The following is a 24,304-nucleotide window of genomic DNA, read 5'->3' as shown; positions in this document are numbered from 1 at the left end:
AGTTCTATGTTGTACCTTCAAATGATAGTGGGATGAAGCATTTAGTGACCTCTCATGACCTTTCCCCTCTCCCTCTTCTGCTCCCCCGTCGCAGACAGTGTGAGTCTTTTCTGGAAAGGGCTGGGCTTTCTAGGGGAAAAGAGGTCTGGTCCCTATGGGAAGGGAGTCTAGTACCTGAAGAGCAACACATTTAAGATCTAACTCTCATAGGAGCTGCAGGCCAAGTAGGGGAATGTGCCTTTGTGTAGATCCAAGGGCAGAGAGTTCCAGTTCTCTCTTCTCAGATTGTCTATATCCCAGGTGTCCCTGAGATAGGGAGATGGTACCACTGATTGGCTGGCAAGCACCCTGAATTGACAGGGAAGGTTTCCAGATTCAAACAATGAAATGGGTGCATTATCTGTAAATTGAGAGCCACAACAATAAAGGGACCCTAAAAATCATCTTAGTACCTTTTCCAACACCTTCTTGGCAAACTCCAGCCGACTCAGCTGTTGATGCTTTTGGGCAGCAACCTCAGTGTAGCGTTTGGTTAGGTCCTTCTCCTGGAATGAGGGAGGGAGGGAAGCAAAGGACACTTTTTAGTGGCCACTATTTAGAAGGCGCATGCCTACAAGTCTGTGGGAGAACAGTGGGCCCCCAGAAGAGAGAAGCAAAGCCCTGGAGACTGTGGCCCATTCTTACCTGGGTCTGGATGCTGTCCTGCAAAGGAGTGATCCGAGGTCTCTTGGGGGCAGATGCTGTCAATGTAGGGTCCAAGGAACAACGGTACTTATCTATCTGCAGCTCATATTCCTGTAGAGGGATGGGAGGAAAAAGCAAAAACCTAGCAGTCAGAGGGATGAGGAGAGGGAGGGCATCTTTTGGAGAAGAGAGAGGGGTAGATGGACAGAGGAAGGAGGGAGAGAAGGAACAAAGTTGAGAAAATATACTTACTTGGAGAGCAGCTTGGAGGTCCTGGGATAGGTGGAATATTGTGTTTTTGTCTTTCTCCTTATTCTGAATTTCCTGTACCAGACGCTGGGAAAGAAAGAAGCAAAGTCAGCCAAAGCCCAGGGCTGGAAGAGAACTACTTCCTGGGCCAAAAGAGAACCTTATGTTCTCTTCCTTTCATATTTTAGGGACCCTCATAGGGCAATGAAAAACAGGAAACATCCTTATGAGAGCAAAGATAGGCTCCTTCCATTTTGTGTCTTCCATAATCCCACTACCAAGAATATAGTAATATGGATAATGGCTAGGAACATTTCATGTATCCACTATGGCACTCTTTCTAAGGCTAGTACCATGAGATCAGAGGATAATAGATTCTTAGGTCATTGAATGTAACCCCACATTTTACAGATGATGAAACTGAGATCCAGAGGTTAGGTGACTTGCCCAAAGTTGTTACAGTTAGGAAGAGGAAGAATTTGAACCCAGATCTTCTTACTCAGAGTCTAGGGTTCTTCCTTCCTTCCTTTCTTTGTCTCTTTCCCTCCTTCCTTCCCTCTTTCCTCTTCATCCTTCTTTCCCTCCTTCTCTCCCTCCCTCCCTTCCTTCTTTCCTTTCTTTTTTCCTCCCTTCCTTCCTTTTTTCTTTCCTTCCTTCCTTCCTTCCTTCCTTCCTTCCTTCCTTCCTTCCTTCCTTCCTTCCNCTTCCTTCCTTCCTTCCTTCCTTCCTTCCTTCCTTCCTTCCTTCCTTCCTTCCTTCCACCCTTCCATTCTTCCTTCCTTCCTCCCATCCTTCCTTCTTTCCTTCCTCCCTTCCTATCAATTATAAGACAGAAGAGTGGCAAGGGCTAGGAAATCAAGGTTAAGTGATTTGCCCAGGGTCATGCAGCTAGAAGTGTCTGAGATTGGTTTTGAACTCAGTTTCTCTTGACTCCAGGCCTGGCACTCTATCCACTATGCTACCTAGTTGTCCTAGTTTAGGATTCTTCCTAATTCACTAGCTAGAATCTAGCCCTAGACCTGTGTTGGCAAGCCTATGACACATGTGCCAGAGGGGGCTGCTCCCCCTCCATCCCTCTTTCTACTGCACCTGAGGACATTTCTCTCAACACCCAGCCCTCTGCCCATCTGCCCAATGGGAGCAATTCCTTTTTCCCCTGTCTGGGGTAAGGGGACAGCTCACATGTTGCATGAGGGTTGCCGTTTGGGTACTTGGTCTCTAAAAGGTTCACCATCACTGCCCTAGACCCTTCTCCCAGACCTCCTAGATTTAGAGCTAGAAGGGACCTTAAAGACTATAGAGTCCAACTCCCCCATTTTACATGTTAAAAAAACAGAGATTTAGAGAAATTAAGCGGTTTTTCTAGGGCAGGGGTCGGCAATGTATGGCTCTCAAGCCATATCTGGCTCTTTTGAGGGCCAGATATGGCTCTTTCTGCAGGAGCCATAAAGTCAAATTTTTTTTCAGGCGCTGTTACAGGAGCGCGCACTGTGAGCACTGTACGGTTCTCACGAAATTACATTTTAAAAAATGTGGCGTTTATAGCTCTCACGGCCAAAAAGGTTGCTGACCCCTGGTCTAGGGTCACCCAGCTACTATGTGTCAGGATTTGAATTGAGATCCTCATGCATTAAAGCCCAACACTCTATCCAGTGTGCCACTTAGGTGTCTCAGATAGGCTTGGATCCCCTGGAGGACAATAGAGCATTCTCCTGGTAGCCTCTGGATTAAGCAATACCTCTCAAGGTTGGGAGTGAGAAAATGAAGGAAGGAAAAAGAGAGAGCAGGAATTGTCTTCACCATTGGAAACTCTGGTATATACTAGGGATTTGCTCAGCCTTTATCATGTGGAAGTTGTCCAGTCTTTGGATGCACAAGGCCCTTCTCTGCCTGCAGCCATCCAGTGTTGAGCCGGATCTTAGGAGAACAGGGAGTACCCTGGAAGAATGTCCAAGTGGGCCTAGTTTGCTCTTTCTCCATTGACCATTAGCTTGCATGAGCTGGACCAAGACATTTTCCAGTTTGGGCCACCAGGGGGAAGCATGTACACACATACAGAAATAGATCACAGAATCAAGATTTAGGGTAGAAGGAAATTCAACTCTAAGTTGTCCTCCTCCCTTTACCCTCCCCTCTTCATTTTATAGATGAGGAAACTGAGAACCAGGAGAGTTAACTGATTTGCCCAAGGTCACACAGAGCTAAGATTCAAATCTAGATTGTCTGACTCCAGCCCCAGCTTCCTTTTTCTTCCTTCCTTCCTTCGTTCGTTCGTTCGTTCGTTCGTTCGTTCGTTCGTTCGTTCCTTCCTTCCTTCCTTCCTTCCTCTCTCTCTCTCTCTCTCTCTCTTCCCTATCTTCTTTCTTAGAACCTCTAGGCATGGCTCTCAATCCACTGAACCACCCAGCTGCCCCCTCCAGCTTCCTTTTCAGTGACCCATTCTGCCTTGTTGGCCACTCAAAGTTTGGGGGCTTGGAAGAAGCCCTGCCTCTGCCTCTGCCTCTGCCTGGGGTTTGCTTCCTTCCCTAAGATGTCAGAGGGACAAGAACCAGGCTGTCTGCTCAGTAGCCTGCCCTTAAAGCATCTTCCTCCTTACAAAGGGAAGGGAGCTTACAGATCAGGAGAGTTAAGAGCCCATGGAACTCTGGCACAGTGGTATGGCCAGTGTCGCATATCCCTCTCACCTTCTGGGCCTGCAGCTTATAGTTGATCTGACTGGGCCCATCAGTGGACCCCAGCTCATTTTGGGGGAGATGCTCCATCCAGGAGCGCAGGTTCTCACTGGAATTCTTGAACTGCTGGTAAATAAGACTGATATCTTGTACCGCCTTCTCCCTGGGGAATAGGATGGGAGAACAGACAGCCTCAGCCTGGGGAAGGGGAAAGGCCAAAGGCTCAGGTCATACAACCAACAGAGGGTAAGGACCATGACCAAAGATCTAAGGAAAATGGAGCAGGTAGTCTGTTACTTCCTCAGGGATCAACGAAGATAATCTTCCTGGAGAAGATGTTTTTGGGATCCACCACCCTCCCATCCCTTTCTGGGCCTCAGTTTAGGGGGTACCATGGATGCCAAGGGCAGCAGAAACTTCCAATTTAATAGACCAGAAGACTAAGGCAGAAGGAGAGGGTTTTGACTCAGGAACACATACAAATGGCCTCTTCTAACATACATTCATCAAGCCCCTACTCCTCACCGAAGGTCCAGCTGGTCAGCTACAGCATGGTAGCGGTCAGTGAGCCCCTGCACCTGACGCCTTTGTTGGGGCAGATCTTGGCAGAATTCTTGGAAATTGTTCTGGAGTGCCCCACAGCCATGTTCTGTTGTCTTCAGCTCCCGGTGCAGCCCCAGGACGCAGGATTGTTGCTCCAACAACACCCGCCTTTGCCTCTGAAGTAGTAGGAACAGATTCAACCCCAATATGCTTTCATGCTTTCTCTTCCTTTCCCTTTCTTTTTCTTTCTTTCTTTCTTTCTTTCTTTCTTTCTTTCTTTCTTTCTTTCTTTCTTTCTTTCTTTCTTTCTTTCTTTCTTTCTTTCTTNTTCTTTCTTTCTTTCTTTCTTTCTTTCTTTCTTTCTTCCTTCCTTCCTTCCTTCCTTCCTTCCTTCCTTCCTTCCTTCCTTCCTTCCTTCCTTCCTTCCCTTTTGTCTTAGAATCAATAATGTGTATTGGTCCCAAGGCAGAACAACAATAAGTGACTTACCCAAGATCACATGGCTAGAAGTATCTGAGGTCAAATTTGAATCCAGGACTCCAGTCTTGAAGTCTGACTCTCTATCCATTGAGCCACCTAGCTGCCTCACAAATGCTTTCACAATGCATGGGCCCAGGTCTTGGTATCCCCTCCCTCTGCCCTCTTCTTTGCATCCACACCTTTCTCATGTACTCTTATACAACTAAGACTATATTGCAGGTAAGACTACTCCCACCAATCCCATTTTTAAACATAATACTGTCTCTCACCTGCAACTGACTGATTCGTTCCTGCAGTGCTCCAGGGCTGACACCAATGGGGGCCTCCTGGACCAGGTCGGACTCAAAGTCTTGAATCATCTTATCTGATGCCTGGATCTGCTGTTCTAAGGCACGAGCTGCCTTTGCCCTGGGAGAGAAATGGGGAGAGGATCAGAGATCCCTATTGGCCTTGCCCCTACCTCTGGCTCCCCTCCTCTACCTTCTTCCCTAACTCTCCAGGCCAGTCCCTATAACAGGGGTCGGCAACCTTTTTGGCCGTGAGAGCCATAAATGCCACATTTTTTAAAATGTAATTTCGTGAGAGCCGTACAGTGCTCACAGTGCGCGCTCCTGTAACAGTGCCTGAAAAAAAACCTGACTTTATGGCTCCTGCAGAAAGAGCCGTATGTTGGCAACCCCTGCTCTATAAGGATCTATAAGAACACTCACTTTTCCCCATAGAGACTGCAGAGGACTTGAACATCATTATATTTGTTCTTGACATTGTTAAGAGTCACTGGCAGATGAAGCACAGTGGGCCCAGCTGGCTTGGAGGACAGGAAAGATTCACATTCCTTCTGGGTGGCCTCTTTTTCTGCTTCCAAGCCCTGTAGCCTCTGGGTGGTATTCTGAAGAGAGAGGGATAGACATTTTACTGTGAACCCAGGAATTATTCTTTCTTCCTTCCTTCCTTCCTTCCTTCCTTCCTTCCTTCCTTCCTTACTTCTCTCTCTCTCTCTCTCTCTCTCTCTCTCAAGCCCTTACTTTCTGTCCTAGAAACAACTCTAGGACAGAGGGGCAAGGGCTAGGTAATTGAGGTTATGTAATTTCCCAGCTAGGAAGGTCACATTTGAACCCAGGTTCTCTTGATGCCAGGTCTGAGCAATCTTTCCATTGGGCCACCTAGCTAACTGCAGCCTTGATGTGATTTTTCAGATATGGCCACTGGAAATTGTTTTGTCTGGCTATATGTACTTGTTCCTAAAGTTTTGTTTTTGTTTTTGTTTTTCCTAATGGGATGGGGGTGGGATGGTGAGGGGAAATAGGGATAAGATAGCAAAAGAAAGAAAAGGCAAAGAAAGGAGGGTCATTGAAGACTTTTTTTTTTTTAAATCAGGGAAAAAAAAGAAAGGTCAAGTAGGACAGCTTTGAAAGCTATAATTGAACTTAAAATAGACTTTTAAAAAATCCATCTTACTTTCTGTCTTTGTAACAACTCTAAGACAGAAGAGTGGGAAGGCTAGGCAAATAGGGTTAAGTGACTCGCCTAGGGTCATGCAGCTAGGATGCCAGATTTTAACTCAGGTCTTCCTGATTCCAGGCCTGGCTTTCTATTGACTATGCCATCTAACTACCCCCATAGAGACTTTTTAAAAAATCAAGTTGTAATTATTTAGAGACCTTCAGTTTCATATGCAACCCTCTTTTTCTTTTCTATTGTATATATGGAAATATATGTATATATGGAGTACCAGGCTTGTCACTCTACCCACTGAACCACCCAGCCACCCCTTCTTCCATACTCTCTAGATAGTACCCTCTCCCTTGTGCCCCCATACCCTGCTGGCTGGGCCGCACTAGCTCATGGGCATTGGCTGTCAGGCGACGCTGGAGGTCCTTACATTTCTGCTTCAATGCCTGCACCTCAGACTCTAGCCTGGAATGGGAAAGCAGATGAGAAGATAATTACCCTCTTTCCTACCCTTTCTCCTCTTCTTCTTTCTTAGGGTCCCCTTCCCACTCCCCAGTGCTGATAAAATGATATCCTGATCAGGTAAACCCAGAAGAAGATGAAGAGAATGAGGGGAATACCTTGGGGTTCACGAGCCTTCAGAAATCCAAGGAACCCCGAGCTTCAGCCCAATCTTGTGGTTCTGGAACGAGGTGCACCCATATAACTGGCCATGGGGAAGGGTCTGGGGCACAGTTTGAGGTGAGGCCTCAGGACCCGGGGACAAAGGAGGGCTCAGGAAGATTAGGAGATTAGGATCTATAGATCTCCTAAAGCTACCCTTTGGGATCACCCCCTTACCGGCCAGCCTTAGCCACACCATCCAGGTCAGGTGGGGGGATGTAGAAGCAGGCAGCCGGGGCTCTCTTGGACTCTCCACAATGGTCCTCTACCACCCAGGTATGGGGGTCACTGTTATCCTTCAATGTGTACTTCTCTCCCCTCAATAGCTGTACCTAGATGGGGTGGAAGAGAAGCTTTGTTTGTTTTTTAATTAAAAAAAATTTTTTTAAAGATTTTCTTAGTACTTTATACACAACAGCTCAAGATATTCCAATAGCTCATTCTTCCAAGATGAAAACTGAAACTCCTATATCATTTATATATATATATATACATATATATGTATACATATACATTTTAACCAATTACATGCAATAAATTTCCACACAAATTTTCCCAAGTTATATGATCAAATTTATCTCTCTTCCTCTCTTCCCTTTCCCATTCGGGTGCTGGTAGGCCTTCGATCTGGGTTATACATGTATTATCATGAAAAACATAGTTCCATATTATTCATTTTTGTGAGTATAATCTTATAAAACCAAAACTCTAAAATATAAACCCAAACCAACAACTGAAAAATCACATGCTTTCATCTGCATTCGACTCCCACAGTTCTTTCTCTGGAGGTGGATAGCATTTTTTGTCCTAATTCCCTCAGAATTGTCCTGGATCATTGTATTGCCAATAATAGCTAAGTCTATCACAGTGGATCATTCGACAATATTGCTGTTACTGTGTACAATGTTTTCCTGGTTCTGCTTATTTCACTCTGCATCAGTTCATGTAGGTCTTTCCAGCTCTTTCTGAACTCATCCTGTTCATCATTCCTTATAGCACAATAGCATTCCATCACCATCATTCTCCATGTCGTTGAACTGACCATGCCCCACACCTGGAGTGCCCTTCTTCCTCTTAGTTTGTCTGGGCTACGATTAAAATGATCTCGAGACAGTGACCAGTATGGAAATGTGTTTTGCGTGATAATAAAAATAAAAATTTAAAAATTATCTTGGAAGACTGATTTGGGGGTAAGAATATGTTTATTAATTATATTAATTTTATTAGTTAGGCTACCATCATAACCAATAAAATGATAAAGGTCTCCATGGCTTTCTTAGGATTGGGGATGACCCGAGGTGAGTCAGGCTACTTAATAAATAGATTTTTAGGAGCTCCTTATTCAGCCTTTCTTTTGACCATCCCAAGCCATCTTTAATTAGTGATGGCTATTAAGAGGTGGTCCATCAACCTATATCCATCCTTCCCCATGCCTACAGCTTTGGGAACATATACACAGGAAAAGAACCCTTGTTCCCCTTCAATAATTCTGTTAAAAAATTCAGTTCAACCCAGATTGAATCACCTGCCAGCACAGAGAGGGGGAAAAGAATGGAGGGAGGAAGATAAGTTCTATCATATAATAGGAAAGCTTATGTAGAAATTTGTTATCATATGTAATTGATTTGATTAATTAATTAATTATTTTTTTTTTGCTTTCCTAGCATTTTCCAAAGTGCCTGGCACAAAGCAAGAACTTATTAAATTTTGCTGACTAACTGAAAGAGTTGGGCATGCTAGCAACATTGCCCTTACGTTGCCAGAGTCCCAGTCGCAGAGGCTGTCCACCTGGAGGGGCTTCCCAGGATGGGTCCTTCGGAGAGGGAGAGGGGCGATATTCTGGCCTTGTTTCTTGAGGTTCTGGATGGTCTTTTCTGACATACTCAGCTGCTTTTCATCCACCTGTGGGAGCAGGGAGAAGAGACAGGAAAAAAAGGGAAAGCTGAAGCTGTCAGGACGAGTCCAAGGAAGCCTTGGAGCAGAAACCTTAGAATTTGAAAATTCTAGGAACTCTCCCTCCAATTTCCCCCAAGAAGGTTCAGAGGTCAAGAACTATTTTCAGGAGAGAGCCTTCTTTCCCCATTTTCTTTGCTGATTCATCCCCTCCGCCCCTCTGGGTCCCCCCAAGACATCCCTATGATCTCTCATTTAATGCCCTCCTCGGCTACTTTGGGGGTTTGGTTACCGCTAAGCTTCTCTGCTGAGCTCCAGTCCCATATCACAAACTACCTCCTGGCTATCTCTAGCTGGATCCTCCAGAGGCATCAGCCTCCTGCTCTCATTCATCCTCTATACACCTGCCCAAACTCAGATTTGACTGGGACCCTCTCCTTCTTCCCCCTTCCCCCTAAGAAACTTTGTTGTTCAGTTGGGTCTAGTTTCCATGACCCCATGGTGGGTTCATGGTGGTTTTTTTGGCAAAGATGCTGGAGTGATTTGCCATTTCCTTCTCCAGAGGGCTAAGACAGAGGTTCAGTGATTTGTCCAAGGTCACACAGCTAGAAAGTGTCTGAGGCTGGATTTGAACTTGGGTCTTCCTGATTCCAAGTCCAGCACTTTATCCACCGATATATTCAGTTGCCACTCCAATAAATAAATAATAAACTTTAATAGCTCCCTACTATTTTTTTTAAAATTCAGATCTTCTTGTCACCAAAAACCCAGATATAAATATATAAATATGAATATATTTAAATATACAAATATATACATATAAATATCTACACGTACACATAAATATATACCACATATACTTATATAAATATATGAATGTAAATATAAAACTATATACATATATGTACAAATCTATACATCTGCTTATATGAATATATACATATAAATATACAGAATATATACATGTATAGATATATAAATATATACATGTATAGATATATAAATATCTATGTATATTTTTTAATTGTAATTATTTTTTATTGGAAAACAAATATACAACTTAGAATGCATTTGAGGCAAATTGTGCCATAAGCAGATTTTAAAAAAATAAGCGGCTAAACAAAGTTTAAAAACCAAGTAACAATAGAAGAAAATGTTTTCTGGCACAGGACTGTATTTGTGTATGTATATATGTATAATGTAAAAATATAAATATATAAATACACATAAATATATATACATATATACATACACAAATATATAAAATATACACACGTATAAATTTATATATACAGATATGTATAAATATACAGAAGCATACATATACATATGTACCTATATAAATATATACACACATATAATAATCTCTCTCATATTATACATATGGGCAACTAGGGAGCACAGTGGATAGAGAGCTGGGCTTAGACTCAGGAATTCCTGAGTTCAAATCTGGCCTCAGAGGCTGAGTAGCTGTGTTCACCCTGTTTACCTCAGTTTCCTCATCTGTAAAATGAGCTGGAGAAGGAAATGGCAAACCACTCTGTTATCTTTATAAAAATTTGTTAATTTTTATTGAATTTTTTTTCACTCCAGTATCTTTGCCAAGAAAATCCCCCACACAGAGTGGGATACAACTGAAATGACTGAACAAGGACAAACATTGGTGGTTTCACTTGTTCTATCCTCCGGTTAGCCAGTTCTGCCCTTGGTGAGTCCCTTCCCCTCTCTGGGTCTCAGCTTTCTTTTGGGGAGTTTCTCCAGGGACGCCGTCCTCTCTGGCGCCCGCAGGCTGTGTGAGCCCCGGGGAATTGGCATATAGGGTGAGGACGGGAGCGTGGGGAGAGCCCGCTTACCTCCAGCTGCCGGAGCAGGTCGGACAATGCCCCGGGGGGATCTCCGTGGGCGGGCTGGCGGTACTTGGTGTCCAGGTCAGAGCTCAGTTTCTTCAGAGTCTGGCTGACAGCATCCAAGTCATCCTGAAACTGAAGGGTGCCTAGAATGCTGTCAGTGCCCAGGATCTTCGGGTCCCTCCCAACACCACCCACAAAGGACTGACTCTAACTTCTCTGGAGGGCTTAACAAACCTGCTGGACCCCGGAGCAACAGACATTTAGTGCCTCCCGCCCAGAAGTCTTTTTTCTCTTCATTTCTGAGAAAAATATGCCTCAAACCTCAATTCACGGGAACCCTTTAGAAAATATGTGCATTTAATTAAACTTTCTAAAGAACAGAAGGTCAATCAAAATTTGCTCTGCGTTTCAGCCCCACTGAAGACCTTTCTAAAGTCCACCAGAAATAAAGACGAAAATGGAAATTCTCAGACTCAAAGAGAGAAACAAAAATAAAAAAACAAGGGCATCTTCCTGCTATAATTTTGTACCATGAGAAGACTGATGACAGGTCAGGAGAAGCAGCTAGATGATGTGATGGATAAGGCACCAGGCAATGAATCAGAAAGATCTGAGTTCAAATTCAACCTCAGACACACTGAGTCACTTAACCTTTGTTTGCCTCAGTTTCCTCAACTGAAAAATGGGGATCTTAACACCTACATCCCAGGGTTATTGTGAGGATCAAATGTGATACGGTTTGCCAAGCACTTAGCCCAAAACAGACAAACAAAAAACAACCAAAACCCCTTACCTTTCACCTTAGAATCAATACTGTGTAAAAGGTTCCAAGGCAGAGGAGTGGTCTAGGCCAGTGATGGGCAAACTTTTTAAAGAAGGGCCAAAGGAAAGGAAATGCTCATCTGTCAGTCAGTTTCTAAGGCAAATCTTTCGAAAGCAGTTTCATTGTATTGTATCCTACTCATTGTATTCGTCAGATTAGGAATAATGTTGCACCACTGAATAGAACATTTCAGGGGGCCACAATAGTTTGCCCATCACTGGTCTAGGTAATGGGGTTTAAAAGACTTGTCCTGGGTCACTCAGATAGGAAGTGTATGAGGGCAGATTTGAAACCAGGATCTCCCGACTCTGCCACCAAAGGCCCCACACAGTAGGCTTTTAATAATTAAAAAAATGTTTAATTATATTTAAAATTTTTTAATTTTAAATTCTCCTCCTACCTACATGACCTTTAAGATCACAGATGCAACTTTCTATGATTTTAGTTAATGAATGAAATCAGCTGACTCTGCTCAACGACTGAGGATCTTGTGGCCTCCCCTCAGAGGATGAGTTCAAATTTGACCTCAGGCACTTCCTAGCTGTGTGAGGGGGCAGGCAAGTCATTTAACCCCTGTTGCCTAGCTCTTATTGCTCTTCTGCCTTGGAACCAAAACACAGTATTGATTCCTAAGACAGAAGGTGAGGGTTTAAAAAAAAATTAAAAATTAATGAAAGGGGCAACTAGGTGGCTCAGTAGATAGAAAGTCAGACCTGAAGACAGGAGGTCCTGAGTTCCAATCTGGTCTTGAACCCTTCCTAACTGGGTGACCCTGGGCAAATCACTTAACTCTTATTGCCAGGGCCATACCAATACATAGTATTGATTCTAACATGGAAGGTTAAGGTGTTAAAAAAAAAAATCAATGACCCCCATCTTGTTTTCTTGTGATTTCTGCCACTTTCAAAGGAGAGAGTAGCAAACAAAATTGAGGTAACTGAGGGCCTTAGTCAGATGATGTCTCCTTAATTGTGATTTTATTTTTACTTCATATGATCTAATTTTTGATTTTTACATTTTTTAAAAGTTACAACCTGAACAATTTAAAATTCCACAGTCCTTGTGTTCATGTTAAATAATTCAATTTTGTTTGAAGAGTGTGATATTCTTAAATTTTTTTAAATTTAAATTTAAAAAATTTAAAATTTAAAATTTATTTTATTAAATTAAATTTATTATTTAAAATATAAATATATTATTTATACAATAGATATAGTATATATAATTTATTATTTTATATATTATGTGATATACATAATAAATTCTTATTTAGATATTAAATTAAATTTATTATTAAAAATAATAAAATTTAAATTTAAAATAGGATATTTTTAAAAATTCCTAATTGTTTTTTGCAATGATTAAATATTACCTCCCACCCCCACCCCCGCCCCCAGTTCTATCATCAACACCATCCTAAATCCAAGTCAAGGCTCTTACCCTGCGGTAGTTTTCCACACTTTGCAGCTGACTCTCCTGACAGATACATAGGTTCAGGAAGTTCTGCCATTCAGTCTTCAGGGCCTCCTGGTGAGCCTGGGGACACACGCAGAGCCCTCAGATCTCCATGGCTGCACCCCCACTCTGCCTCTGTCTCCCTCTAGAGTAGAAGTTCTTAACCGTTTCTTGTTTTGTTGGAACTATGGACCCCTTTGTCAGGCCAGTACCAAACTTGTGGGTCTAAATAATTGATGCCAAATAATGCCACATTTCAGTTAGAGATTAGTGAAAATAAAGATGCAATTTTTTTCCCCCATTCAAGTTCACAAATCCTCTGAAATCTATTCATAGACTCCTTGGAGGTTGGTGAACTTCAGGAGAACCCTTAGTTCTTATTGTGCCCTGTTTCTATACCGCCTTTGTTTGACTATCTGCCCTTTCTACATATTTAAGCAAATATTGTTCCAAATTCCTTCAACTGTCTTTCAAGGTCCTCTAAGATCTAGCTCCAACCCAGCCCTTCCAGTATTATAACATTCCTTCACTTAGCCAAGGGTATCATGGGTTCTTCAAGGTTTCTTGAGATGCATCTCACACTTTCATTCCCACATATTTTTGCTCATGACGTTCTCCATTTTGAGAATGCTCTTCAACCCCATCTATTGCTTTTACTCTATCTTTCTTTTTTTTTTTTTTTAACCCTTAACTTCGGTGTATTGGCTCATAGGTGGAAGAGTGGTAAGGGTGGGCAATGGGGGTCAAGTGACTTGCCCAGGGTCACACAGCTGGGAAGTGTCTGAGGCCAGATTTGAACCTAGGACCTTCCGTCTCTAGGTCTGACACTCAATCCACTGAGCTACCCAGCTGCCCCTTACTATATCTTTCAATGTTCAGATGGGTAGAAGTTCCAAAGGGGAGAAATTGGGGTTGGCATCAGGAAAAACTTCCTAAGAATCAGAGCTGTCTAAAAGTGGAATGGGCTAGGCTGCCTCAAGGGCTTTCCTTTCCCCCTTCTAAGTGCTCACATAATACTCTACACCAGTGATTCCCAAAGTGGGCACCACCGCCCCCTGGTGGGTGTTGCAGCGATCCAGGGAGGTGGTGATGGTCACAGGTGCATTTGGGGGCGGTGAATAACTATAAGGGGGTGGTGATAGTATGTGACAGGGGGCGCTAAGTAATATTTTTTCTGGAAAGGGGGCAGTAGGCCAAAAAAGTTTGGGAACCACTGATCTATACCTATATAGCTCCCTTCCCCTAAGGTTTCAGGATGGCATGGAAATCACCAGGTATTCTGATCCGAGGATGTCTAGGGAGCACTGAGACTAATCTGGAAAAATATGATTCCTCTCCCCTTTCAGAATACTCTGATGATCGCCCTCTCACCTCTACTCTGACTCCCTGGGCGAAGAGCCCATACTAATGCAGTTCTTTCCAGTTTGTTTTCTACTGATTTATGTTCACATTTTCTCTCCCAGACTAGATTGTTGTTTCTCCGGTTAGACTCTAAGTTCCTTGAGGGCAGGGCCTGTTTTGCCTCTCTTTGTATGCCACCACTTAGCATGGTGCCATGCACAAAAGTAAGGGCTTAATAAAGATTTGCCATTTGATTGATTTTAAACTTAAGATTAGAGTCCTACTTTTATTTCTCTCTATGTCTCCTCTATGGCTGAACATAACACTTCGCTTGGTAAAGGCATTAATTAAATGTCTGTTAAATTTCTTTTTCTAGTTTCTCTGTTGGTTTCTGTATCTCATCCATCCATCCATCCATCTATCCATCCATCCCCACCCTCAGCTGCTCTCCACCTTCTCCTTCTAAGATGGGGCTCTCCTTAGACCTCCTTGGGGAGCCACCTTGAGTCTCCCCTATATTACACCCAAATCCTGAAACTTGGAGATGAAGACAGGATGGGAGGTGGGTAGCCTGTCCTTGGGGTCTTATGGGATGCACTTCCTACCTGGATGGGCCCCACAGCTGGATGCTTGAGCTCCACCATACGGTCTCCATCATCCTCTAGCTGGTTTATGCACTGCTCCTGGATCAGCAGCTCCTGGTTTTTGAAGTGCTGGAGGGTAGAAAGGGGTAAATGGGAGATAAAGGGAAGGGAGCATCATCCATGGAGGTCAGGACTGAATCCTCTGAGATAGGAGACTAGAACACTGCCCTCCAATTCTGCCTCCTCTACCTATCTCTGTCCTTATCTGTCATCCAGATTTCCCAGATCCAGTGATGAGCAGGGGAATCCCTGACCCATAGGCTTTACTAGTGTGGGGTGACTAAAGCTTCTTCCTGGGGCCCTAAAATCTAAAGACTGCCAAGAGGAGATTCAGGAGGGGGCAGCTGGGTAGCTCAGTAGATTGAGAGCCAGGCCTAGAGATGGGAGGTCCTAGGTTCAAATCTGGCCTCAGATACTTCCCAGCTGTGTGACCCTGGGCAAGTCACTTGACCCCCATTGCCTACCCTTACCACTCTTCTGCCTTGGAGCCAATACACAGTATTGACTCCAAGACGGAAAGTAAGGGTTTAAAAAAAAAAGAAAAAAGAAAAAAGAGGAGATACAGGAGGTTCTGGGTTTAAATATGGTCTCAGACACTTCCTGGCTGTGCGACCCTGGAAAAGTCACTTAACCTCCATTGCCTAGCCCTTACCTTTCTTCTGCCTTGGAACCAATATACAGTATTAATTCTAAGACAGAAGGGAAGAGTTTTTTATAAGCAAAATCCTCGAGTGTAAAGATTGCAAGTTATGGCTTGTGCCTGACCTCATATTCCTGGCGTACCCCAACAGGGTCAGCCATGTTGTCACTCCAGTCTTGCTGAAGGATGCGGTGCTGCTGTTCTGCCAGGGTACTGAGCTGCCGGGTACAGTTCTGCAGGTGGGTATAGAGGCTGCCCAGACTCTGCCCACGCCATGTGGCTGCCTTCTGCACTCAGGAGTAGAGAAACCCCCATGGAAGACAAAAAAGAGAGATCCAAAGATACATATGCAGAGAAAGAGAAGCACTTAAAACATCGTCAGCCTCGGGACCCACATCAATCTATTATCCCACATTGATCTCTAATTCCATCATGAGCCCAGGTAGTCCTTTCTCCTCTCCTCCCTACTGCCAGCTGGCTGTTATCCAATCCAGCTCAGCCCCTCCTCTCCAGCACCAGGCGCAGAGTGGTTTCTACCACCAGGGCTTTCTCCCTCCTTCCCCAGTAGCCCTTGCTCTGCCCTCCATAGTGTTCCCGGCTCACCAGGAGGTCCCGGTATTGGTTCTTGATGGTTGCAGCATCCTGAAGTTAGCAGGGTGAAGAAAAGAGACAAGGGAAATGATTGAGCAGCCATCCCTGAGACAATGGGGATGGGGAGCTGAGGTTCCAACAGAGAAACCCCATTCTCTGTGACCTGATCTGCCCAAGAAGTATTTATTCCCCAACCTAGGATCCCTGTTTCTATTTATATGGCAATATGTGCCCTGGGAAGCTAGATGGTGCAATGGTCCTGGAGTCAGGGAGACATGTTCCAGAGTTCAAATCCACCCTCAGACACTTACTAGCTGTGTGGCCCTGGGAAAGTAATTTCACCCTGTTTGTCTCAGTTTTCTCCTGTAAAAAGAACCGGAGAAGAAAATGGCAAACCACTCCGGTATCTTTGATGAGAAAATCCCAAATGGGGTCATGAAGTGTCTGTCGGACACAACTAAAATGACTGAACAACAGTTTCATGCCTCCCACTTTTCTAGAACTTTGCCATGTAAGATCTCAAAGATGCCTGGTCCTCAGAGGTCACAGGTTCATAAAGTAAGAATCCAAAGGGGCTCTAAAGACCATCAAATTTAGCTCCCTCATTTTACAGATGAGGAACCAAAGGCCAAAGAGGTTAAGCGAATTGCCCTGAGTCACACAGCTTATCCTTGTCTGATGGCCTTTGTTCCCCATTTGCTACACCACGCTGCCTTAGCCTGTCTCTGAGTAAAGGGAGAAGGGCCCAAAGGGACTGGCATTGAGGAGGGGTCCAGGCTTTCATCTGTCATAGTGTCACTGTCTCATTTAGGCAGGGTTTCTATCATTGGCAGGTCAGATGGGTAACTGGTTGCATGGAGAGACTGGATTAGAAAGTTGGAGGGAGGGCTCTGGAAAGAGGGGCTCACCCACCGGGCCATTGAAGCAACGAAGCTGCTGTCCATAGGCTTCAATCTCCCTCTGCAAGATGTTGTGTTCGGCAATCTGCTGCTCCAGTTCTGACATGCTTGAGCCATACTGCCCTTCACAGACCTGTTTCTAGAGAGAGAGAAGCAGGGGCCGAGACTCAGGAAGGACTCACCAAAGAGCAGGCTGCAAGGTCCCTTCTAGCTGGGGCTCTGGAGCTCCTCTCTCCCCCCTGGGGGTGGAAGCATTCTTAGATTTTAGACACTCAGAGCGTCGGAAATTCTTGTCTCTCTTTGATTTCCACTACCATCACCCATTTTCAAGGATGATGTACATATTCAATGGGCTAGACTTGAACGCTGCAGCTACTCTGGGTACATCACCTACGATGCTGCAGGAAAACCCCACCAACAAAAGAAACGACGGCCTGGCAGAGGCAGCTAGGCAGCTCAGTGGATAGAGTGCCAGACCCAGATTCTAGGGGATCAGGGTTCAAATCTGACCTCAGATGCTACCTGGCTGTGCAACTCTGGGCAAATCACTTAACTCCAGTTGCATACCCTTACTGCTCTTCTGTCTTAGAATCAATACTAAGGTACTAAGACAGAAGGTAAAGGTTTAAAAGAAGAAAAAAACAACAACCTGGAGACAGTGAGGCTTGGACGAAAAGCTAGCTACTTTTGGTCACTGGGAAAATGGCAGCCAGGCAAGGTAAGAGCAGAGTTGTTTCAAAAGCCAGGATTATCTCCCATCTCTGCCAAAGGCTCCACCCTTCTCCTGGTCAATTAGGCATGAATGGCTTGGATTGTTGGCAAAGAGCTAGAAGGGACCTCAGAGATGATCTAGTCTAGTCCATTCATTTTACAGATATGGAAACTGATGCTCAAAGAAGTTAATGACCTGGTCACATAAGTAGGAGGCAGTAAAGCCTCAAACCCAAACCCTTTGACTCATCTTTAACTCTCTTTTTCTCTTACTCCCCCCATTCAAATTATTCACTGACACTCATAAAATGAGATAATATTTGTAAAGTGCTTAGCTTAGCCTCCATAAACATGGAAATAATGATATTTGTACTTCCTACCTCATAGGACTATTGTAAGGAAGTGTTTTGTAAACCTTAAAGCCCTGTTTAAATTGTGAGTTATTACTATAGTAGTAGTGTTATCACAGAACCCTGGAGCCCCCGGCCAACTGGTGTTTACCTACTTCCGTGGTTAGCAAATGTATACCTCCTGTCCCACTAGGTCCTTCCTCCTAAGGCAAGGATCTCTTTTCACTGCTATGTCTCACAGGAACATAGGAGCATAGATTTAGAGCTGGAAGGGACATTAGAGGCCATTGAGTCCAACTCATTCATTTTACAGATGAAGAAAGAGAGGTGAAGTCTATTTGTCTCCACTAGTCCGTATCTAAGGCAGGATTAGCATGTACGTCTTCCTGACTCCAAGTCTAATGCACTAACATACTGCTTTAATTTCCTGTGTTTCCTGTATTCTTATCTCAATTCAGCTCAACGTGACTCACCTCCAGTCTAATTCCTTCTCATATCTAATTCTGGACCCTTTCCCACTCTCCTTGTGCTCTCTTGAGTCTACTGCACCTTTGGTTCACTTTCTCTAGGGCTAACTTTTTGCTATGTCCTGAGACACCAAGTGGGCCAGGAGAAGGTACTGGCATAGACTCCTGGCAATTCTAGATTCTTTCTTTGCAGATCATGGTTTACTTCAACACTATCACCCAAACCAAGTGTTAGTTGCTATGATCCACTAGCCTCTAGAACATTCCTTTCTCCTTTTTTAAGGAGTTTAGTTTTTCTCACAATTCCAATTCCTCCCTTCATGCTTGAGAACTTCAATATACATCTTTGTTTTTTCTAAAAACCCTTACCTTCTATCTTGGTATCAGTTCTAAGTTAGAAGAGCAAGTGGCAAGGGGAAGGCAATTAGAGTCAAATGACTTGCCTAGGGTCACACACCTAGGAAGTATCTGAGGGTGGATTTAAACCCAGGCCCTCCCATCTCCAGGCCTGGCACTCTATCCACTATGCTACCTAGCTTCTGCTCCATATGTATCTTTTTTTTAAACACCCTTTCCTTCCATCTTAGCAGGTTTTGGTTTCCAGGCAGAAGAGTGGTAAGGGTTAGGCAACGGGAGGTAAGTGACTTGCCCAGGGTCACATAGATAGGAAATATCTATCACATTTGAACCCAGGGCCTTCCTTCTCCAGGCCTCACTCTCTTTATCTACTGAGCCACCAAGAAGCCCCTCAATATATTTCTTGATATCCCCTCATGCACCTTGTTTTCCCAGTTCATCAGCCTCCTTGACTCCTATCACCTATGTCTTCACTCCACCTCATTCATCCACAGGGATAATTGTACCATGGATCTCACCATTACTCAAAACTTGATTTTGAGTTCTAATATTTCCTTTTTCTCCTCATATTCTATGGACCTTCCATTTTTCCCTTCTGCCTCATGCCTCCTAAACAGATACTTTGAACCTCACTCTTCAACCATTTCTCTCAATGAGGTCCAGCCTCATTTCCTCTTTTAATAACATTGACTTTTTTTTTAATCCTTAACTTCTGTATATTGGCTCCTAGGTGGAAGAGTGGTAAGGGTGGGCAATGGGGGTCAAGTGACTTGCCCAGGGTCACACAGCTGGGAAGTGTCTGAGGCCAGATTTGAATCTAGGACCTCCTGTCTCTAGGTCTGACTCTCAATCCACTGAGCTACCCAGCTGCCCCCAGAGTTTCTTTTTGATCAGTCTCCTATCACTTCTTCTCTACCTCCAAATCATCTGTACAGAAATGCTAGGTTTGAACATTAACATTTTGAAGTCATATAATCAGAGATTTAAAGCTGGGTGGGGATGTTAGAGTCTCCCTTTAAATGCCATCCCCCCATCATTTTATAGATGAGAAACTGAAACACAGAGGAGCTTATGGTCACACAATTGGTAAGTATCTAAGCCAAGTCTTGGGAAAGCTAGGTGGGGCAGTGGATGGAGTGCTGGGTTTGGAGTCAGGAGGATTTCATCTTCCTGAGTTCGAATTTGACCTCAGACACTTATTAGCTGTGTAAACCCTAGGAAATTCACTTAATCCTGTTGGCCTCAGTTTCCTCATGTATAAAATAGGCTGGAGAAGGAATGGCAAACCACTCCAGTATCTTTGCCAAGAAAACTCCAAATGGGTCATGAAAAATCAGACAAAACCGAACAACAAAAGAACTTGATTTATTGTTTTGTTGATTGTCTAGCCCAGTGATGGGCAAACTTTTTAAAGAAGGGGCCAAAGGAAAGGAAATGCTCATCTGTCAGTCTGTTTCTAAGGCAACTCTTTTGAAGTTTCATTGTATTGTATCCTATTCATTGTATTCGTCAGATTAGGAATAATGTTGTGTGGCTGGATAGAACATTTCAGGGGCCCCCACATCTGGCCCACAGGCTGTAGTTTGCCCATCACTGGTCTAGATTAAGAAAGTGGTGGAGAAAGTGGAAATAATAGATTGAACTTAAAAATATGTTATGTATACATTTTTTTTTCAGAAATCCAATTATTAGGCATTTAAATAGCCTCTCATACCTGACCCCAAACAAGAAACTCTCCTACCTCAAGGAGCTTTCCTCATTTTAACTCCAAGCTACTATAACAGTTTTGTAAGGATTCACAAAAGAGAGCTGATGGGGTCCATTGCAAATGCATATTATGTAATCTCAAATCATTGCAGTTGCTTTCACTGTCGTACCATATTCCTTCTTTCTAGATGGTCCATCTCTGGCGATTCTGAATTTCTGCTCTTTCCTTTAGCCTCTAACATCCCCTCCTCAGTCCCCTCACTAAACATCCTCTCTTTACTAAGAAAAATGAGACTATTTGCTCTGAATTTCTTCTTCCCTACTTTATGCCTTAACACCTCACTGACATCTTCATCTATCCTCTCCTTTTTAACTCTGGCCTCTAAGAAACAGGCAACCCTCCTCCTTGCTAAAGTCAATGCCTTTAAAATTGGAAAACAATATGGGAGAGAGTAGATCTAGATAAACATCTCACACCCTACACCAAGATAAATTCAGAATGGGTGAATGACTTGAATATTAAGAGGGAAACTATAAGTAAATTAGGTTAAAATAGAATAGTTTACCTGTCAGATCTCTGTGAAAGGAAACATTAAGACCCAACAAGAGTTTTAGAAAATATTACAAAATGTAAAATAAATAATTTTGATTATATTAAATTAAAAAGTTTTTATACAAACAAAACCAATACAATCAAAATTAGAAGGGAAGTAACAAATTGGGAAAAATATAACAAAAACCTCTGATAAAGGTCTAATTACTCAGATTTATAAGGTGCTAAATCAATTGTACAAAAAAGCAAGCCATTCCCCCAAATGATAAATGGATAAGGGACATAAATAGGCAATTTTCAGATAAAGAAATCAAAATTATCAATAAGCACATGAAAAAGTGTTCTAAATCTCTTATAATTAGAGAAATGCAAATCAAAACAACTCTGAGGTACCACCTCAAACCTAGTAGATTGGCTAAAATGACAGCAAAGGAAAGTAATAAATGTTGGAGGGGATGTGGCAAAATTGGGATATTAATGCATTGCTGGTGGAGTTGTGAATTGATCCAACCATTCTGGATGGCAATTTGGAACTATGCCCAAAGAGCGCTAAAAGACTATCTGCCCTTTCATCCAGCCATAAAACTGCTTGGTTTATACCCCAAAGAAATAATAAGGAAAAAGACTTGTACAAAAATATTTATAGCTACACTCTTTGTGATGGCAAAAAATTGGAAAACAAGGGGATGCCCTTTGATTGGGAAATGGCTGAACAAATTGTGGTATCTGCTGGTGACGGAATACTATTGTGCAAAAAAGGAATAATGAACTGGAGGAATTCCATGTGAACTGGAATGACCTCTAGGAATTGATGCAGAGCAAAAGGAGCAGAACCAGGAGAACCTTATACGCAGAGACTGATACACTGTGGCACAATTGAATGTAATGGACTTCTTTACTAGCAGCAATGCACTGACCCAGGACAATTCTGAGGGATTTATGAGAAAGAATGCTATCCACATCCAGAGAAAGAACTGTGGGAGCAGAAACACAGAAGAAAAACAACTGTTTGATCACATGGGTTGATGGGGACATGATTGGGGATATTGATTCTAAGCGATCACCCTAAGGCAAATTAATAATATGGAAATAGATCTTGATCAATGACACATGTAAAACCCAGTGGAATTGATGGAGGGGGTTGGGAGGAGTAGAGGGAAAGAACATGAGTCATGTAACTATGGAAAAATATTCTAAATTAATTAATTAAATAAAATTCTTCAATAAAAAAATAAAGGCAACTCCTTCATATGTAAAAATTTGCTATTGTTTAATAGTGTCTGACATTTTGTGACCCCCGTGGACTATAAGTATCCATAGGGTTTTCTTGGCAAAAAGACTTGGAGGGATTTGCCATTTTCTTCTCAGTGGAACCAGTGAATCCATTTGTCAAGAAATCAGAGGTTAAATGGCTTGCCCAGAGTCACACAGCTAGGAAGTGTCTGAGGCCAGACTTGAACTCAAGTCTTCCTCACTCCAGGCCCAGTACTATTATCCTAGAGTCTGCTCCAGAATTTTTTCCCATCTATCATTGCCTTTCTCTGTCATCTTCAACCTATTGGTTTCATCTCCACGGCCCATAAATATGTTCAGATTGACCCCATTATTAAAAATTCTTTGCTCAATCTTGGTATCCCCTCAACCTACATTTCACCTCCCATTCTCTGCAACACCCATAGAAAAAGTATTCTTCTCTTGCTGCCACCAGACTTTTTTATTTTTAATTTTTATTCTGAACTTAATAAACACCAAATAGAACGGGCATTTCTACATGTAGAATAGAAAAGAAGATGGTACATGAAACTGCTAGGCGGCTAGTTCGATGGATAGAGCACTGAGCTTGGAGACTGGAAGATGAGTTCAAATTCAGCCTCTGACACTCACTAGCTGTGTGACTCTAGGCAAGTCATTTAACCTTTGTTTGCCTTAATCCACCAGAGAAGGAACTGCAAACCACTCCAGTATCTTTGCCAAGAAAGCCTCCATGAACAGAATTGGTGTGATATGGTCCACAGAGTCAGACACGAGTGAATGACTCAACATGAAACTGCAGAACTCAAATTTCTGAAAGTGGTAGAGCTCGCTTTTCTTTATAGGTATATAATCAATTCAGCCTTCAGGGTTCCCTTGTTTGTCTGTACTTCTTTCTGGCCTTCCTTCTGCTCTTTTCTTTGTATTAAAAAAAAAGATAATTCTTTCTCATAACAAATTCTTCTCGTAACAGTAAAGCAAGATAAATTCTTACATTACTACCATTCTCACAACCCACTCATTTTTCAAGCCATTTCAGTTTGACTTCTCATCAACAACTATTCCAACTGTTGGAGCATCCTGAAACTGCTAGCTCCAAGATCAGCAACAATCTTTTACTTGCTAAATCTGACATCCTTTTCTCACCCTCATCCTCCTTGGCCCCTTGGCAGCTTTTTATACTTTTGACCACCCCTTCCTCTTGAACATACCCTTTCTCCAGACACCACTCTTTTTCTAGTTCTCCTATCCATCTCGCTACTCTCTTTTCAGTCTTCCATGCCAGATCACCACCCATTTCCTACCTCCTTGCTATGGCTTTTGCCTGCCCACCTTCTCTTTTCCCTCTCTACATCTCAATGTTCTTACCTGCTCCTTTGGGTTTAATTAGGATCTCTATGCCACTGACTCTCAAATCTATATATCCAATCCTAATTTTTCTCCTTAACTTCATTTTTTGTATTATGAGCTTACCAGCTAGACATCTCTTGGGATATTCCAGCTGTTCAGTTGCTTAAATCACGTCTGACTTCATGATCCCATTTGGAGTTTTTTTGGCAAAGATACCAGAGTGATTTGCTATTTCCTTCTCCAGCGCAATTGACAGAAGAAGAGACTGAGGTAACTGTGATTTACCCATGGTCACAGAGCTAGTAAGTGTTGAAGGCCAGATTTGAACTCAGGAAGATGAGTCTTTTTGATCCAGGCTCTGCATTCTAACTACCAAGTCAGCTGCCTGGATAGTCCATTTCCAAATTAGCATATCCATTATCTCCCATCAAACTTACTTCTTCTATTTCTACTGAGGGCACCAACATCTAATTCATAAACTTGGAGTTGTCCTTGATATCTCTCTCTCTCTCTCTCTCTCTCTCTCTCTCTCTCTCTCTCTCTCTCTAGATAGATAGATAGATAGATAGATAGATAGATAGATAGATAAAAGTTGAGGTAATTTATGTCCTAGCCTGAAGATGAGTGAGCCAATAAAAGTTTTGGAGCCTCATACTTAAGAACAGTGTCTGGGACATAA

General features: G+C 43.0%; 1 protein-coding gene across 1 annotated transcript in view; it reads right to left on the bottom strand.

Annotated features, from left to right (window-relative positions):
• EVPL (envoplakin) overlaps positions 1 to 24,304 on the bottom strand; it is a 38,055-nt gene that overhangs the window by 4,039 nt on the left and 9,712 nt on the right. The window contains exons 5-20 of the mRNA XM_044675142.1: positions 16,893 to 17,018; positions 15,993 to 16,031; positions 15,515 to 15,676; positions 14,711 to 14,818; positions 12,750 to 12,845; positions 10,490 to 10,618; positions 8,499 to 8,645; positions 6,921 to 7,075; positions 6,398 to 6,545; positions 5,339 to 5,607; positions 4,898 to 5,036; positions 4,131 to 4,324; positions 3,618 to 3,768; positions 937 to 1,020; positions 685 to 795; positions 453 to 545 (exon numbers count right to left, since the gene is read on the bottom strand). Coding sequence (XP_044531077.1) covers positions 453 to 545; positions 685 to 795; positions 937 to 1,020; positions 3,618 to 3,768; positions 4,131 to 4,324; positions 4,898 to 5,036; positions 5,339 to 5,607; positions 6,398 to 6,545; positions 6,921 to 7,075; positions 8,499 to 8,645; positions 10,490 to 10,618; positions 12,750 to 12,845; positions 14,711 to 14,818; positions 15,515 to 15,676; positions 15,993 to 16,031; positions 16,893 to 17,018 — 2,151 coding nt within the window. The remainder of the gene's footprint in view (positions 1 to 452; positions 546 to 684; positions 796 to 936; positions 1,021 to 3,617; positions 3,769 to 4,130; positions 4,325 to 4,897; positions 5,037 to 5,338; positions 5,608 to 6,397; positions 6,546 to 6,920; positions 7,076 to 8,498; positions 8,646 to 10,489; positions 10,619 to 12,749; positions 12,846 to 14,710; positions 14,819 to 15,514; positions 15,677 to 15,992; positions 16,032 to 16,892; positions 17,019 to 24,304) is intronic.

This window comes from Gracilinanus agilis, chromosome 4, assembly GCF_016433145.1.
Source record: "Gracilinanus agilis isolate LMUSP501 chromosome 4, AgileGrace, whole genome shotgun sequence".
Taxonomy (NCBI): domain Eukaryota; kingdom Metazoa; phylum Chordata; class Mammalia; order Didelphimorphia; family Didelphidae; genus Gracilinanus; species Gracilinanus agilis.
This window is presented reverse-complemented; position numbering and strand designations above follow the sequence as displayed.